This window comes from Ostrinia furnacalis, unplaced genomic scaffold (assembly GCF_004193835.3).
Source record: "Ostrinia furnacalis isolate ACB-3 unplaced genomic scaffold, ASM419383v2 OfSCF0319, whole genome shotgun sequence".
NCBI lineage: Eukaryota > Metazoa > Arthropoda > Insecta > Lepidoptera > Crambidae > Ostrinia > Ostrinia furnacalis.
Window position 1 is genome coordinate 542,885 of NW_021130558.1, and position 17,339 is coordinate 560,223.

At 36.9% G+C, this 17,339-nt stretch overlaps 1 protein-coding gene across 2 annotated transcripts in view; it reads right to left on the minus strand.

The window, feature by feature from the left end:
• The window catches only part of GABA-B-R1 (gamma-aminobutyric acid type B receptor subunit 1), a 77,214-nt gene that overhangs the window by 24,226 nt on the left and 35,649 nt on the right, over positions 1 to 17,339 (minus strand). For both annotated transcript variants that reach the window (XM_028314646.1, XM_028314637.1), the window contains exons 4-7: positions 15,366 to 15,582; positions 6,240 to 6,408; positions 3,787 to 3,902; positions 2,392 to 2,519 (exon numbers count right to left, since the gene is read on the minus strand). In XM_028314646.1, the coding sequence (XP_028170447.1) occupies positions 2,392 to 2,519; positions 3,787 to 3,902; positions 6,240 to 6,408; positions 15,366 to 15,582 (630 nt within the window). The remainder of the gene's footprint in view (positions 1 to 2,391; positions 2,520 to 3,786; positions 3,903 to 6,239; positions 6,409 to 15,365; positions 15,583 to 17,339) is intronic.

A 17,339-nucleotide genomic window follows, 5' to 3' on the forward strand; every position in this document is an offset into this window, starting at 1 on the left:
TGTCATTAACTAAGCTCAGAAGCACTTATCGCATAAGTTGTAAATAGGTAGTTGGATAAGTCTTATCCAATTATTGATTTAACATAAAATCAAGAAGACAGCATTATTTTATTACATTTCAGCGATAAAACTATTCTTAGCCAGTGCTTTAGTATTATCTGTGATTTAGAAACTTATGTTATAAACGACTGTAGCTGAACTGGCCATAAAATTCGCCGTAGTCAATCGGAACTATGAACATTTATTTGAAATTGTGTTTTATTGTTATTTAGTTGAGACACGAATTTAAACGATGCAACCTATTTTAAGTATTCTTTTAAGGTCAAACCGTTTATGGGTTTTTTATTTCATTAATTTTAGAAAGTGAATAAATATTGTATCCAACAATCAGATCTTTTCTTGTCTTGTGTGGTGTACAATAAGTGTGTTCTATAAATTTCTATCAGTGGTATACTACTTATAAGTATAAGGTCAGTACAGACGACACCATACAAAGTGCAGTCTTATATCGCTGCAATACAGGCTATTTTGCAACAAAATGTATAAGTCTGATGTGCTGTCGACTGTCGTTTAAAACAGAACACCTAATTAAATTAGAAACGCACAAACACGAATTACGGACATCAAAGGGAATTGTTAATTAATTCGGTGTACTTAATTTACAACAGAATTAACCACTTTATACAAATTACGTTTCTCTTTGCATTTGTCCATCTGCATTGTCATGTCTTGTAAAGTCTAAATTTCAGAAACCAAATTAGGTGTTTATTGCTATAGTCTGGTCGCGCGTAATTATGTTGCTGTCGCTCTTGCACACTCACTGCAGGCGCACGTTGCACAGTCGCGACAGCAATATAATTACGCACGAGCGATAAGGATGGGTAGCTTGGGGTCATTGGACAAAATTCTACGTGCTTACAGACCGGGCTTTAGACGAGAAGACGTGGGGCTTCCCATGAAGACATAGGTACAGTTTTTTAAAGGTAGGTATTGTTTTTTGCAGGATCCTGTTTAGTAGTATAACGTGTTTTATTATTGACATTCACACGAGCATCCCGTTTTCCCACAAAAGAATCCGTTTGAATTTGGAATTCGAATATCAAACACACGCTGTGTGTTCACACGACAGTCCAGTTTTGGGGTCCTATATTACTGGATCCCTCAAAACTGGATGACCGTGGGAAAGGGTCCGAAGCCTGGCAATTCGTTTGAAAAATATTTTAAAGAAAAATGATTTGCATTTCCTACGTCTAAGCCCCATGAAGCTGATGATGGTTATTTTGCAATTTATAAAAAAATCCCTTTAAATCAGGGATTGTTGTTAAGTCGCCGGACCCAGAACACACGAAAGATGTTGCTCGCGAAGATTTCTTTATGAATCTTTCATAACTGCCCTGAGTAGACCTTATACAAAAATGCGCTTATGAATTATGTATTTTGATATTTCATTCAAAGATAAACAAAATATTTATGCCTAATTTACTTTGATGTTTGCAAAAAAAAAAACGAACGGTTCGTCGTTTGGTTTACTACCAATTACATAAAATCGTATTAAAAAATACAGTAACTATGTATACTGTATAGTCACCTCTACTCAGATATGCATTTCGTAGGTGTTAGCTGTGGTACCTATTTGTTACCTAATTTATATATTATAAGCAGACTATATTATTATGTTACGAGTAAAAGTGAACTGTTAATTTTAATACCACACTTACTCATAATAATGTGGTATTGTTATCTGAAATATAATAATTTAGACCCAAACTTTACTACCTACTTAGTTTATCGGGACTCGAAATGACTTAGCAATCTTAATAAAGTATAAGTCTGAATATTCAATGGACCTGCGATTCCAGTTGCCTTTACACTTCCCCGGACTTGACGTGAATTCGTAAACAGTCTGTCGATTTTGAGACATTTATTCTCTCGCTAATCTGATTTCTGTGTTTCAGACTATACAGTTCAGTGTTGTGTTACGCACTATGTATTTTGCCACGAGTCTGCAGATTCCGCTACCATATGTAAGCTTTTACGAATTCCCATTTGAAACCAAACAGTTGCATTTTATGGTTAATAAAAACAACCTTATCATTCACGGCGACCAATAAAGCACAATGCAATGTTTACGTGACGCAAAACAAATAAACGTTGCCTTACGTGTGGAGTTATGAGCACACAAGAAATACCCAGTTACGTTTAAAGTGTCAAGTTATCGTGGTCGGCGTTTGAATACATTTGCAATTTAATTTAGTGAGCGGTTTACAAAACAAAAAGCGTTGGAATCCTGAAAAGTTGGCCGGGCTCAGCGAGGAACAATGTAACTTTGAACAATGACGAACTTTAATGCCAACCACTCATAGCTAAGGAACGCAAAGTGCTGCTACTTACCGATACACCGAGGAATGATGTAGAATTTATTGCCTCGTAGATGTCGTCCGCAATCTTCTTGTTGGTGTAAGTGAAATTTTTCAAACTCAACCCACTTTTCTCCAGCTTCTCCATTGTCTTGTTGAACGCTACGGATGCAAATTATTCACGCGTTAAAATTCAATGGACGATCTTAATCTAATAACAACTTCCAGCTTTAATTTAGTTTAGTTGACTTTAAACAAAGGAATTAATCGAATAGATTGGGTAATGTGCGAAGTTAAATTGTTGAAGTTAACTGAGCGTTTTATAAGGGCACTGGAAGTTAGCGGGCGCCCTAACTGTAGTTGAGTCTGGGATCCAGGAAATTGAAAACTCCGGAATCTGGGCCTTTATGATGTAGACTTGCGACGTGTGGCCACAGGCGGTATAATTAAATTTTCGGGCTTGGTTCAATAACATTTGCAAGAGTGTGTACTCCTTGCAAACTTTGGACCTCCCTGAAATAATAACCTTCCATTTCTGAGTAAACTGTTTCAGTGGAATAGAAAAAAGGATGAAAACTGTCTTGAGGAAATGACAGCTACTTTTCCTAGAAAATGTCACATTGGATGAGAAAACTTTTCAAGAATTTGATATTTTACAAATTCATTTCATTTCATAAAATGTGATAGAAAAGATGTTGTCAGCGTATTTACTAGTATTTTGTAGATTAGTTTGGTTGTGAAATTAATCATAATGCTGATGATTAATAAGCACGGTTGAAGCTTATGAGCAAATTAGTTAATCATTTGCGGCGGTCGGTAGTTGATTAAATGTCCGCAACATCAACGTAGATTAACATAACTATCATCATAGTAATCATTACTCAGTAATTAGTTATAGGTGTATAAGCTCATTAACTGAATTGATTACGTTTTATATCCCTCCTTTCATCCGTAATCCATTTTCATTACACAGCTTATTTATAGAATAACAAAATAGTACATTGTACGAACTCAGAGGCAACCATCTTACTGGTGATTCTTGTGAAACATCTTTATGAATAGTTTAATACGAGATAGATAGTCAGTTTTCTTATAAAATGCTCGCGCAACGAATGCTAATAAACCAAATTCGCTAAGCGAATACCCTCAGTGTGTTCCTTGTTCCTCCCTCCTTGTTGTTTATCGGTAATATGAATTTTATCGGCAAATAAGAGCTCTTTCAGATTACCGCGATTATTGGCGCCTTGAAATATGCGCTACATTTTGTGTTTCAATAAACCTCTCGCGTGTTCCTTAAAAGAGTCAGTAGGCTTACTAAGCTAGCGTGTATATGCCCTTACAAAAACAAGTTTAGCTTTGTCACAAAACCGCTTATCTAAAAGAGCTCTTAAAATAATGTACAGTAAAGGCAATATTTGAGTAATATTACCTAAAGCAACGGCCCACACTGCGTCATATGCCAGGGGCGCCTCCTGGTAGCCCTCGGGGTACCGCTCGCCGTCGATGTCGTAGCCCGCCTCCCGGAGCGCCTCGTTCAGTCGTGATCTGTTTGCACAAACAAACAATTTTCCAGTCTTGCCTCTGTTTTCACTCTAAAAGATATGTCACGGACATGTCCGATTTTCCGAGCACATACCCTGAAAAATTTTATTTATGTCCAATACAGAAATAAACTTCCGTTAAAATTCTCTATTCATGTACACGGTAATGGATACGAGATAACACCATTACGCGAGTAACAAAATAATACCACGTTGAAATGTGTATTTACATACAAAATATGTTAACGTCCCACGAGATTCACAATGCCGTAGCCAGACACCATTTTCAGTAACAATTCCTATTATTAGTGCAGTAAAGGGTAACAATAGTCTCAATTTGATATTCCGATTGGAATAGCTATGTAACGTAAGCTCGGAACATAAAGGCCGAGCCGAAGTCAAACGCACACTTGACCGGTTTCATTAATGTTCTAATTTGTACGCAGCCCGTAGCCGCAAAGGATACCAACCCGTTTTATTTATGATGCAATTTTTGTTCGAAGTATTCTATAGATCTGAGGCCGCTAATGGCCAAGTTTCATGTTTCCCATTAAAGAGGAAGCGCTCTTGTTAGAACTTAGATTGGTAGTTCGAATAAAATAGCTGAGATGTTTTTATGGAGCATCTAGCCCGTTACTGCGATGCACCAGCGTTATATCTATATTGTTCGCTGAGAGCACGATGAAAATTGCCGGGAATAAGCTTTCGTAGCCCTCAGGGGATTTTCTTCAATCTTCGCTTTGTTCAAATGATGTACGTACTTACCGACGACGTCTGTTTTTACATGACAGAGTGAAAACTCAATGTAGTTGCTATGATTAAATGGATCTTCTGTATAGATAGATTAGAGGTATTTGCTTTGATGCAGTACCTAATGTTTTTAGTTGAGAACATTGTTGTGAAAGTATGATAGAATGCTCCTGCCATTAAGAACTTCAGTTTTAAGGGTTCGTTCTTATTGTTAAACACACAGTTTATTTATTTCACAAACTATAAAACTGTGAAACCATCCTATTGGATTTTATTAAGCTGCTCTATCAAAAGAGGATCACTTAATATTTCTTGGCATGAAATAATAAGCGTCCTAGCTTAACTATTCCTTCCATCTGATTATGTATTCCGTTCAGGAGCGTCAACGAGGAAAATCCCATAAAAAACTAATCGCTCGTGGCGGGAAGAAATAGGGTATGGTAGAGTCTTTTGTAGTTTCGGAGATACAAATTTTTAGTTTATTCAAATCACTGGCCTGGCTTATGTTCGCCATTAGCTGCACATTTGCCGAGCCAACGATCATCTAGACCCAACACTGCTGCCAAATAATAATGCCAAAAGCTTTGGACTATTTCGAATCGGAGTGTAGATATTTTAGTAGGTCGCTTCGGCTTCTCTGTTTGATGAAACGGATTTACTAAATATCAGTAGTTAACTACTATATCAAATTTGAAATACCTAACGAATTTTAATAATATTTGATCCAATCATAATGATATTCAAATATACGAAACTTACTTAGTTAAAAGCTTGCTGTCTGTGTTGTCCAATATAAGTTTTTATTTTCATTTTCAATGTTCAACGATTCAGTCATATGATTATATCGTTATGAATACAAATACACATTATCTTCAAGGTGCGTCTCGTAAATATACGTCAAGTGAATAAAAAAGGGTAGACACATTTAAATAAAGCTACAGCTTTACATCCGATAAGTAGCTAAGGACGAATTATTCAGACAGTAAAAGGGTAAGTGAGATTATCTTGACTAAGTCAAAACCAACTACTTATCTACTTTTTTATAAGATTTGAACACTCCAGACTAAACATCAATTAAGTCAAGGGAAGTGTATTCTCATTAAGGAGTTTTGTTTACAACACGACTTGAGAATTACTTCGTCAATATTCTCCTATACATTTTCATTATAAGTGTCGTACAAAGGATATCCGAAATTCTGTAAAGCCCGCGATAACAATAAGTGTCGTCATGAAAAGCGATAACGCGCATTTCGGCCATTTTCAACTCCCGCACGTTTGAAGAATAGAACACTTATTATACTACTCCGCGTAAAAGTTGTGACAAGCGGCTTGCACCTTATAAATGTCGTTCTCCCTGTTTTTTGGGGCTCACAAAAGAAATGATTGTCACGCAGAATTTGGAAGAGAGTAATATTACTTCGGTGTAAGTTAAAGCCAATGTTGGACTTGTTTGGGATTTTTTGTTACGTTGCGGGGCTTTAATGATTTGGAATCGATTGGCTGCAGGATCTGTCTAAACTCTTTTCAAATTAATAAGTATGAGAAAGATTTGATTTTTATACATTGTCTCATATGTATTAGCCATACAGACCTGAAGTCTTCAGAGGTCATCCCGGAGATGGTGGTCTGATTGGCGTTTTGGTTCCACATGAGGGCTTCGGTGGTCAAATGGCCCTCGGCTGCTTCTCGCATCTGCTCCACTGTGCACTCAATCCCCTCTCGCTCGAGGTTCGTTTCGAACCAGTTGTCCTCGTACCAACCTACAAAAGAATAACATTATTTAAAATGCTCTTTAAAGTTAAAACAAACCCTGAATACTATAATGTATTGCAATTTGTGCTCAAAGTGCACGAAACTGTCGTTTTTAGAATTGTTAAATTAGGTTTGTCAGTACCCCTTGCACGCGACCCGTTCAGACGCCTCTGGATCGTTTGTAAAACACGATACGGCTTTGTGTTCATTTCCTCTAGCGATGAATTGTGCAATGGGAAGTGAAGAGCGTACGTGCTATTAGTCCATAAGTCTTTACAACGCGAACGGCAGCGCGGCGCGAGCCACCAATCGTCAACACCACGTGTAATTATTCACGTTTCTGTTTTGCAAAAGTGATCCCCTCTATCTGCCGGCCCGTTCTCTCGCGCTCGCCCATTATTTATCCCGTTCCTATCCATTTCCTTTGTCCTGTTTGTTGGTAGAAGCCTGTAGCGGACAAATGTGTGTTTGCCGTGTCTCCGTTTTGCTTGCGGCTGTGTATTTTGGTTAAAGTTGCGGACAATGTTTTCTAAGTGGCAATATAACTTTCTTATAATTTTTCTGACAGTTTGAATTGGAACATTTGTCGTCCTTGTACCGTGTTGCTCGGAATTTTAAAGTTGAAATAGTTTAAAATTAGTTTTAGTTACAATTCAAGAAATTGTTTAGGTTGATAGTTATGAGACATTTAAAATTCAACCTGAGGAAGAAATATACTTTGCATATTCATAATAATTATGTTAATTATTTGGTTGAGATAAAGAAGTTCGAGCTAAGAACACCAAGAAAGCGGCAGCAATGAAGAATTTAGTTTCAAACTAGATTGCACCTTCAATTTTTAAATAAAGTTTCTACTGTATTTTAATGTCGTTTAGCTCAACAAATTACAGGGCTGGCTGTAAACTTTTTGTGACGTGTCTAATTTGCCAAAAGCGCTCGCAGAACGTTCCCTCTTTATTCTACTTAACCCTTTGAAACATTCGGGCAATGCTGTTGATCTTTTGCCTGAGAGACAGACCCTTGCATTACACGTAGAATTACTTATTAAAAATGTTATTTTGAAGGTTCCTCGCAACTTTAGTCATTACGTGAATATTTCAGATTAGTTTCTAACTGTAATGATTTTCTGTGCGTGTGTTTTTGTTACCTAATCACAAAGTTACAGTAGTGAGAAAGTTTCTTAGGCGTTAGTTATTTTGGAAGTACTCTATCACGCCTACGGATTTCGACGTGGCATTGTGGCCACATAATGAGACTTGGGACCGTCATCGGTCAATCTTCATTGGCAGTGATTCCTCCCACTGTTTCAGAGTTCAATTTACTTGATCTAATATTTATGCCTCCTAGGTCAAATTCAAACTTTATTATGTTAGTACCAGAGCATATTTTGACTTTTTATTACTCAGAAAACGGCGTGACGACACCAACTTGTAATTTAGCATTGCAATAGTGCTTTGCAATTCACTTTAGTTTTGTATGCTGACCAAACAAACTATTTGAAAGAGAGCCGAATGGATTTTGGAAAGCTGTGGTTCTCACAAAATATCCATAGGCCTCTACGCCATCCAGGCTGTAAAAAATTCGACTGAGTTTATGCATAGACGAGCAAAGTGATTGGTTCCTTTTCCTATGTAAAAAGACTGACGGAAAAAGCCAAGGTATTTTATTTACAGTGCGTAAAAATGTTGTCTTTTATAAGAATCAAATTCTAGTAATAAACGACGCATTTAATTTGACAAAATGATATTGCCCATGATTAATGATCTAAAGTTCGCGTCGTTACGCAAACAAAAGAAAATCAATTGTCTCCTGCGGCGGTTCGGTATTATTGAGGCGGTAAACACTTCTTTACGAAACATGAAAGCTTTTCGCTTATTACAATGCTTTTTATACGAAAGTGGTCGCTTCTGAAGTAATGCCCGTTTGCAAAGTGACGATATTTCACCGTAACTACGGAAGGACGCCGTTACACCATATGCGTATCTAAATGGATACACACTGCTCAGGTGAACGCAATGTGAAGGAACAGCCGAGCTCTGCACTAAACAAAAATACTTATCATCTTTATCCGAGTTTTATTGCGCGAAATGTCAGCGACATAAAAATTTGCAAACGCGAAAAATATCTTGGAGCTATTGGCGAGCGTGTCGATTATTTTTATATGAAGTGATCTCTTTAGTGGGCAATTTTATAGGTCGTAATAAAGTTTTATTGCGGAAGAGAAAAGATTCCCGGGCCTCATATTAAGGTCAAACGGACGTTGATAACCTGCCGAACTTGGGCTGACGTACTGTTGGCCGGCTGCCAGCGGCTGGGCCTACGAGTGTATACACTTATCTACCGAATTAAGGTTTAAGGGGTGCACCTTGAACCGATTTCATATGTTTTTTGAATTACGAGAGTAGCATGTTCGGAATTACAGTCGTTATGGTAGAGAGGTTTTTTACCCAGCTATTTCAATGGGATACTTACTTGTTTCAAAAATAAAAGTTATTCAAAATGGAAAGCTATATTGATGTTATTAATCTTACATATAAAATATGATACTGTTCGGATTGGTTAAATTATCAGTGGTGAGCGTACTTTTTAATAATAATAATAAAAGGATAATGCTATTTGGCTCTCGATCGCTTAATTTCAATGTTATATTTACCGTTTTGTTTGTGTAAATGGATGATAATCCATGAGCATGGATGGATTGTACAATAATTTTACAAAGTGGAAATGCAAATATTGGAAAGGACAGTGCCAATCCATGTATGGAAGTTGGACCAAGTGCTGCCCAGAATGAAACCATAGTGCATTTTGTTCCTCAGGCCAATACTAATTTATAAACCGGAGCGCACTGAAATCTATCCCTGGAGTTACGAGAAAAAAAGAGTTTTGTTTAGAATTATTTACATACAAAATATCATCGATGTATACGTACTAAGCATAAGATTTCGAGATTGTGGCATTAAATAACACTCGATATGTTGAACTTAACCATACTGCATCCGTACACCTTACTTTAGTACGACTTCGACATTCTTTATAAGCAATAAAACGCTGTTGCAGTAGTTTGGTTACTTGACAGAAATTAATTATTTCCAAAATGGAGCAAGAAGTTTTAGCTTAATAACTCCAATAATCGATTGTAATACACCAATAAATAGATATTTTGCAATGATATAGAACTAAAACTTCTTGCTTCATTTTTGGAAATAATGAATTTCTATCAACTTACCAAACAATTAAAACAGCGCTAGATAGTTTATAAAGAATATCTAAATCGCACTAAAGTAACGTGTACGGATGCAGTATGGTTAAGTTTAACATAGCGAGTGTTATTTAATGCCAAAACCGCGAAATCTTATGCATAGTACGTATACATCGATGATATTTTGTATGTAAATAATTCGAAACAAAACTCTTTTTTTCTTTTAACTCCAGGGATAGATTTCAGTGCGCTTCGGTTTACACATTAGTATAGGCCTGAGGAACAAAATGCACTATGGGTTGATTCTGGGCAACACTTGGTCCAGACCCTGGCACTGTCCGGAAGCCATTTCTACGAATGCACAATTTTAATGATCGGTAAATTTTCTTTTCATCATAATTCAGCGGTGTAATTTTATTTCCTCCTAAAACATCTAGTTAGGTATACCTAAAGCAAAATTAATTTCAGCAGTAATTAATAGTAAACTGCCGATCCTGATGTTCGAGATATTTACGAGGAACAACGGCGATATTGGTGACCCGAAGTTGGGCTCTAAATATTGCGCGGCGCCCAAGTAAACAACAAACACCTATGGCCGCATAGTTATGGGTTTTTGTTTGCCATGTCTGGAGTTACGGCGATAGAGGAAAGGGGAGTGCGAGCCCGCAATCCTTCTTCACTTAACGTCCCGGCCGCGTCCTGAAAAAGACCGATAGGCGAACGACTTATTACTGACGTCGTAGGCTCAAGAGCTTTATTTTGCGATCGTGACATCTTATCCCCCTTAGTGATAAGAATTCCAGACTTTGAATGTCAATTAGATTCGAAGAAGCTTAGATTTTTATTTGTTTTGACGTTAACGCGTAGGTATATACGATTCGATTATCTAAGTGCTGAAGTGAATCAATATTGTATCAATATACATTACAATACAAGTATTAATTATATTCGACTTCAAAGTCGCTCTGACTCTCGACTCTTATTGAAGGTTAATGTAGGAAAATTGTGTAAGTAATGTAAAACACAATAATTCAACTTCAATGTACGAGTAGACGATGAAAAATGCCTCATCTCAAATCGGAAATCATGCGCACGAATTCCCAAATCAACAAAGACTTACTACTTACATTGCGCCCTTCCTTTTTTGTAACACATCAAAAGATAAATTTGGGTTGCCACAAAACAACCATACATTGCTATTTGCGCCCTTAAGGCCATGAGATAATAAACAGTTACCCGTGACTTTCTGTTTCGGAAAGTTAGTGTCAAGCCCTCGAGACAGTCGCATACATAATTTGAATGAAACATATAAATTGACCAGAATCCGGGGTGTTTTCAAACAAACTTGTGAGCTGAGTTAACTTCTGAATAAGTCGAGTTGACATGTTAGAGCACCTTTGGTCGCAATATTTTGGGACGCGTCTGTCACTGCTGGTTGGATAATTAGGCAAATTAAGAAGACCGCGCTCTGCTAATGGGGTAAGTTAGTGTAGAAATTATCTTGAGTGTGACGGTATTCGAATATAAGTACGTACCTGTATGTAGATATAATACAGTAGGGTGTCAGTGTTGGTAAGCATTTGCCATATTCATAATTGTAATTTTGAACATAATATTATTTAAACGATTCTCCTATGTCCTAGTCTATCGCTTACAAATATTACGGTCTTTATTGGTCACTAGCGGCCCATCCCGGCTTTGTATGGGTATTAGAATAGATAAAGAAGATGTAAATATTTCGTCGTAAATGTTGCTGTGACCGAATGAAGTTATCCTGAGTAAAAAGAATCAAATCAAAAGAGTGTGCTGGACTGCTTTTTTCGCATTAGTGGTTTCGTTCCTATGTAGAATGATAATGACTCTATTTGTTATGTAGGTAGTACCTATTAATTAGGACCAAACAAGCCCTAGCCTTCTATTGTTTCCCGTAGTTAACTACTTCGGACAAGAAGCTTGTATCTTAAAACCTTGTTTCCGAGATAATTGAGAGGTAAGGCAGCACATTCTGTTAAGCATTACCTAAGTTGAAGTAGACATGGCTCGGGCATACACAAGACGCGTGGGCGGTCCGATGTACCGTGTCGAGTATTACCCACGCCTTGGATACGAAGGCACACAGGAAAATCTTTTATTGGATTGGCAAGTGTGTGTTACTTAATATTTAATGTATGTTATTAGTACTAGGTAGGTTTATATTTGATATGAAGTTATAATATCTAAGTAATAAATATTTATGTTATAAAACTCTTATCAATTGTGCTACAACTAGATTCATCAGCTTCAACTAGGTAGATTTTGATAAATAAGGCCATTATTTTTCTATGTGTAGATGACCCAAGTTGACACATTTTGACAGGACACAAACGGATCGTGCAAATGGCAAAACGTGCCCCCGAAGCATAAATTCATCAATTATTTCCAAACAATCACTTTCATTCATGTAATAACAGAAGTGGGAATAAATTACTATGTTTGCCCCTCTGGGAATCTAACCAGAAATACTGGGTCATGATGAGACTCGAACTCACTTTTAACTAAACCACGGAGGCGTTATATCAAACAAAATGTTTGTACATGGCCAAAAACATAATGTGATGACATTTAAATATTAGTAATATACTTTGAAGTCAGATTTCAATCCGCTGGACACGCTAAATTCAAATACCTAATGTAGAATAACCGAAAAGATATCACAACATTCCAATTTACTTTTCATGTTATTGAATAACCCATTTCCAATCCGGGCTAGATTTGTCGCATCGTATCGAATCCAAATGCGTTTCAGCTAGGTTTCAGATCCACGGAATCACTTTGAGTCACGTTCCGTTTTCGATGGTTTCTAGAAGTTCTTTAGAATGCAAGGATCTTGATTTATATCTAAGATGCTTATTGATTTGGTATTACTTCAATAAGAAGGTCATAAAATATTGAACAAACTCCGTTTCTCGTGGCATTCTTCAGATATTCTTACGGTTAGTTCAGAGGATTTCAATGTATTGCATTGACAAAGTGACTTAATGCAATTATTATACCTACGAGTATCTTGGAATAGCGTGGACTGTGGACATTTTATTAAACGTGAGTGTAGTAACAGTCGACATCAAAAACATCTAATACAGAGAAAGTACTCAAAAATATGTTCCTGTTTTCATTTTGCTATTTTTTTAAATGTACCTATTGAATTATTGACGTTATTCTTGCAGAAATAGATAACATATTATCTACACATGATTTATGAAAAACCTGGCGTGGATTGCATGTCAAATAAAGATTGGTTTCAGTAGTCTAAACCTTTTTACTTTTCAAAGCGATATAGCGAAGCGTTGTCTGGGAATAACTATTTGTGATATGAATATCTAGCTTATGTCGTGACATATGCATTATATGGTAAAGGCAATTTTCTGCCTTATGTGAATGATCCGCCTGGGTAAAGATAAATCTTAAATCAAAGAAAATTCAACAGAAACTAAATTCACAAAAAAAAAATGCCACGCACTTGTAATTTAAATTGGCCTTTTGTTTTGGTTGAATATCAAGAGATTTTTATTAATAATATTTTTTTTCCGATTTTTATTAATAATCCGTTTTTACTCAATTAGAATTTAATTTTGTTAATTGCGTTAGCCATTGAGTTATTTCAGGCAACACGTGTCTTGTCTCTTATACCTACACTAATGGTTTCAGTTCACGTTAGGTTATTTATTGTACCCTCTTCAATCTAGGCTAAGTATAGCTATTCAAGGAGGAAATGCAGTGAGCATTCTTCCCTCCTTAAGCAAGTTCCTACTTTATTAGTATATTAGTTTCTGCCCGTTGCTTTTCCCGGGATCCACATCTATTTTTATGCCATGAAAGCCTTACTAAATGACTGGTAGACAATTATTTTTTCATTGTGGTGAAGATAAGTATTCGTATTTTTATTCATTTGAGTATCTTAAAATGCATTGTGTATCGCGAATTCTAAATTCCCCAAAGATCTACGTATTTTAGCCTTCGGTTAAGAAACCAAAATCTACGAGCGAGAAATCACGGACCGACGATATTTTTTTATAAAGGTTAAAAGGCAAGTCGAATGACAAGTTATGTCGTGCAACATACTCGTATATATTTACAGCTTTATCGCACTCTAGTGTAACTTTACCTTTCGTACAGCACATCAAACTAAAGAAGCATCTTATTACAGTGGTAATAGATGTTATTTTTCAACAAAATGTACAGTTTAATGTGCTGTTGACTGTACATTCTTCCACTTTGTTTAAGAGTTTTTTCCTCGCTTCCATTACTGTCGCGCACCTTGCTTATTCCCAATGGAATCATTCGAGAAATTCATTAATATCGTCTTTAGTCCACCGAGAGTAATTTAGGAAAAAGGCAGAGTAATACTGTAAATTACCGCTCAGACGCTTCGTACTACTCGGAAAATGTGTTTTTATAATGTGAATAAGTAATGTAGGAAGGAAAAAATGCGCATCCGCTATAAGAAATATTATGTGTCTTTTACAACCACCCATAAAGATAGTCTAAGAGCGCAAGTAAAGATATTATGTTTATATTGCCACGTGGTGTATATGACGCGTGCTTACATGACATCGTAGAAGGGATCGCGTACACATTGGCACGAGCCATATGATGGCATGGCAGTATTAATTTTAAATTCTGTTTTCATATTCATTGCTTTTTTATCTTCAAAATAGGAAGATATTAATGATAGTCTAGAATATACTGAAAAAATATTACGTCAGCTGGTGCAGTCTAAAGTGATATAATAGAAAATAACTACCCGGCACTCTTGGTAGAGCTACTCAGAATAGGAGCTTCCACGACACTAATTAATGAAGTAATTTACGAAACTCTGGCCCCCGCACCAACACGAAAACGGGCTCAGCCACCTAACGCTATATTCGCCATATTCCTTGAATTATTCCTCCTCACTCCCTCACACATAGGCATAGAGCAAAAAGAAAAGATAGTTTGTGCCAATTTAAAAATAAAGGATTGAAGTGAAACTAAGTGTAAAGTAGCTTTTCCATCGGAATGAACAGTCTGCTGTTACAGTGCTGCAAGGAGGGTCGATGTATGAATAGCTATGTTGAGAAAATGATTTAAAATACGATGTATTGAGTGTGCAACTTTGTTGGGAACATTCAAGGCTTAAATTGACTGGCTGTTTTATACAACTGAGCATAAAGCTCCCTTATTGCTCAACCGTCGCTCATTTTAATGATATGTTGTTTTAAATTTTCTTCAAACGAGCCCAACAATATAGGGGAGTTAATATACGGAATCATATGTCGCTCGGGCTTATAAACGATGCCATTTGAGCGTGTTCATAATGTTCCTAGCGGATTGTGTTTCAGTCATTTCTGAATTGTACAGTGACAATGGATATTGCGGGTGCTTTGCAACTTTTTATGTAAGGGATGAATTGTAACTTACGATGATTAAGTATGTGTTTTTGTTTGTTGAGTGTCCTAAATCATATTTAATGTTAACAATGAAAAGTATAATGTTGCTATAGGAGTCTGTTAGCTCCCTACCCTGTTAGATCAAGTCACAGAAGAATTATGGTGGCATCAATTGAGAAAAATTGTGCTGTGGAGACTTTGAAGCTTAAAGATCAAATATGTCTTAAAAAGTTTTTAGTGCTAACTACCTTACAGTTAACCATTACTATATCCACTGATTTGTTCCGGGTTTGTCATAAAACGTATAAAATAGTAGTTATCTAGATGTCAGATTTTGGAAGTGACAAAATATTCGACTTACCAATAAAGAACCAGACGTAAGATTTCCCATACAGGCGATGCTTGTACACCTCGCAGAGCACCCTCCTGGCTGCCACCACGTAGAACAGCCCCACGATGACCCTCGCATCCTGCCTTCTGAGGTTCCTCACAGCATCAGCCGGGTCGGAGAGAAACGACTGCCTCGTCACGATCTCTATGCTCGCTTTCTTGCAGTGCGCTTCTAGATCTTCGACGGTCTGTGAAAGATATAAAAGTTATTTAATTGTTTGTCTATAGACTAAACATCATGAGTAGGGTAAGTCCAGGATAGATGCCCCACTTTTTGAAACAGCTCTGTAACTCAGTCAGTAAGTTTTTATCAACAATTTGATCTTAGTATCTGTAAACTTTGGTCTTTCGTCTATGATATTACTATAATTATTTTAGTTTAAGTTATACCGATTCTGAGTAAATACCATTTTAATTGACCTCTTAAAAGTGGGATAGGCGCCTAATGTGGGGGATAGAAGACTCACTGTATGATTGCTTCAAAGGATAGATGCCTGATGCAGGGATAGATGACTCGTTAATACAGTTTTTGAATTCTAAGGATCAAAATTGCATTTTGAAATCAAACAAGCCAAGTATTCATAATTATGATTGTTTGTTATTAAATGAATTTAAAATGAAATTTAATATTTTTTATTAAAAATAATACACACATCCACCCGAAAAACATAACCCTCCTTCTAGCGCAGTCGGGTAAAAAGGTTATTCGATCAGAAGGGCACCCCATTTATTACTTTCCTAAGGTTAGCTGTACTACATTCTTTTTTTCTTCTTACATGTAGCAACATGTGACAAAAAGAGCAGGTTAGAATAGATGCCCCTAGGTGCATGGGACATGGCCCTAAGGGCATCTATACCCAAAAAAAATTAGGCAACTATCCTTTTAGCATAGGATAGGTGCCTTTTTTAATAAAAAATATAATAACACTAAAAATCGAATTAAACATAGCTATCCCGTCTAATTTATAAGATAGTCTATCAAATTATATAAAAATCTGCTTCATTTTACAGCTGACAAAAAAATTATCCATTAAAAGATACTTACCAATTTTATTTCGACGCTCGCTAAGGTTTGGCCGCGGAAGATTTTTGCTCTCACTGGCTAAACGAACGCACTCTTTGATAGTTTGCGAGGCTTAAAGTGGTACGGGGAAGTCCCTTTCTATTATACGTACTATAACTTTAGGCTAAGTTGCTTGTAACATAGTGTACTTAAAATCGCGGCACCTATCCCACTGGGGCATGTATCCTGGAATTACCCTAAATCTCAAAAGATGGCGCTGCGTGTACTCTGCATCGCGAACTTTATTTTCCCTGCGGATAAAGTATCGTTCATAAGTTTTTTAAGGCGTTTGGTTATGGTATACATGTAGTATTATACAATGTATTGTTGCCGGGATCACACAAAGTTATAAGCCCATTACACTACGGAAAAGCCTTAGGTATTTTAAAATTTCAATTTCAGCTGCACATCTTTACTCTCGATCGATTATTCTCCCCTAAGGCTGCTATCGTGCAAGATAAGCTGACTTTAAACCACCGGCAAAAATATAAACGATGGGGACTCAGCAGTGAAATTTTTATGCGGCAACTCACGACATGCCAAAATCGTCTTATATTAGGATTAACGAAGCCAAATGTGCGCCGTCAGAGCGAGAAGATTTTCATTTCCATCGAATACGTCGTTATTATGAGAGCGTGTGCCTTTATTTTCGTTAGCAGTTGTTTTTGCGTGAACTTTCGCGGAAAATATTTCGCGGGTGGCGTTGAAAGCAAAACAGCGGAGAAAGAACGCTTGAAACCCACTTATGCAGAAAAAACCGGAGGCCGCACTAATTACATTGAATCCAGCGTGAAAGGCCGGGCCATTCATTGCGGGCAACTGTACAGTCGGCCCCCTCGTTATGCCCGCGTGCGCTCTAAATACCACTAAGGTGCTTTCAGC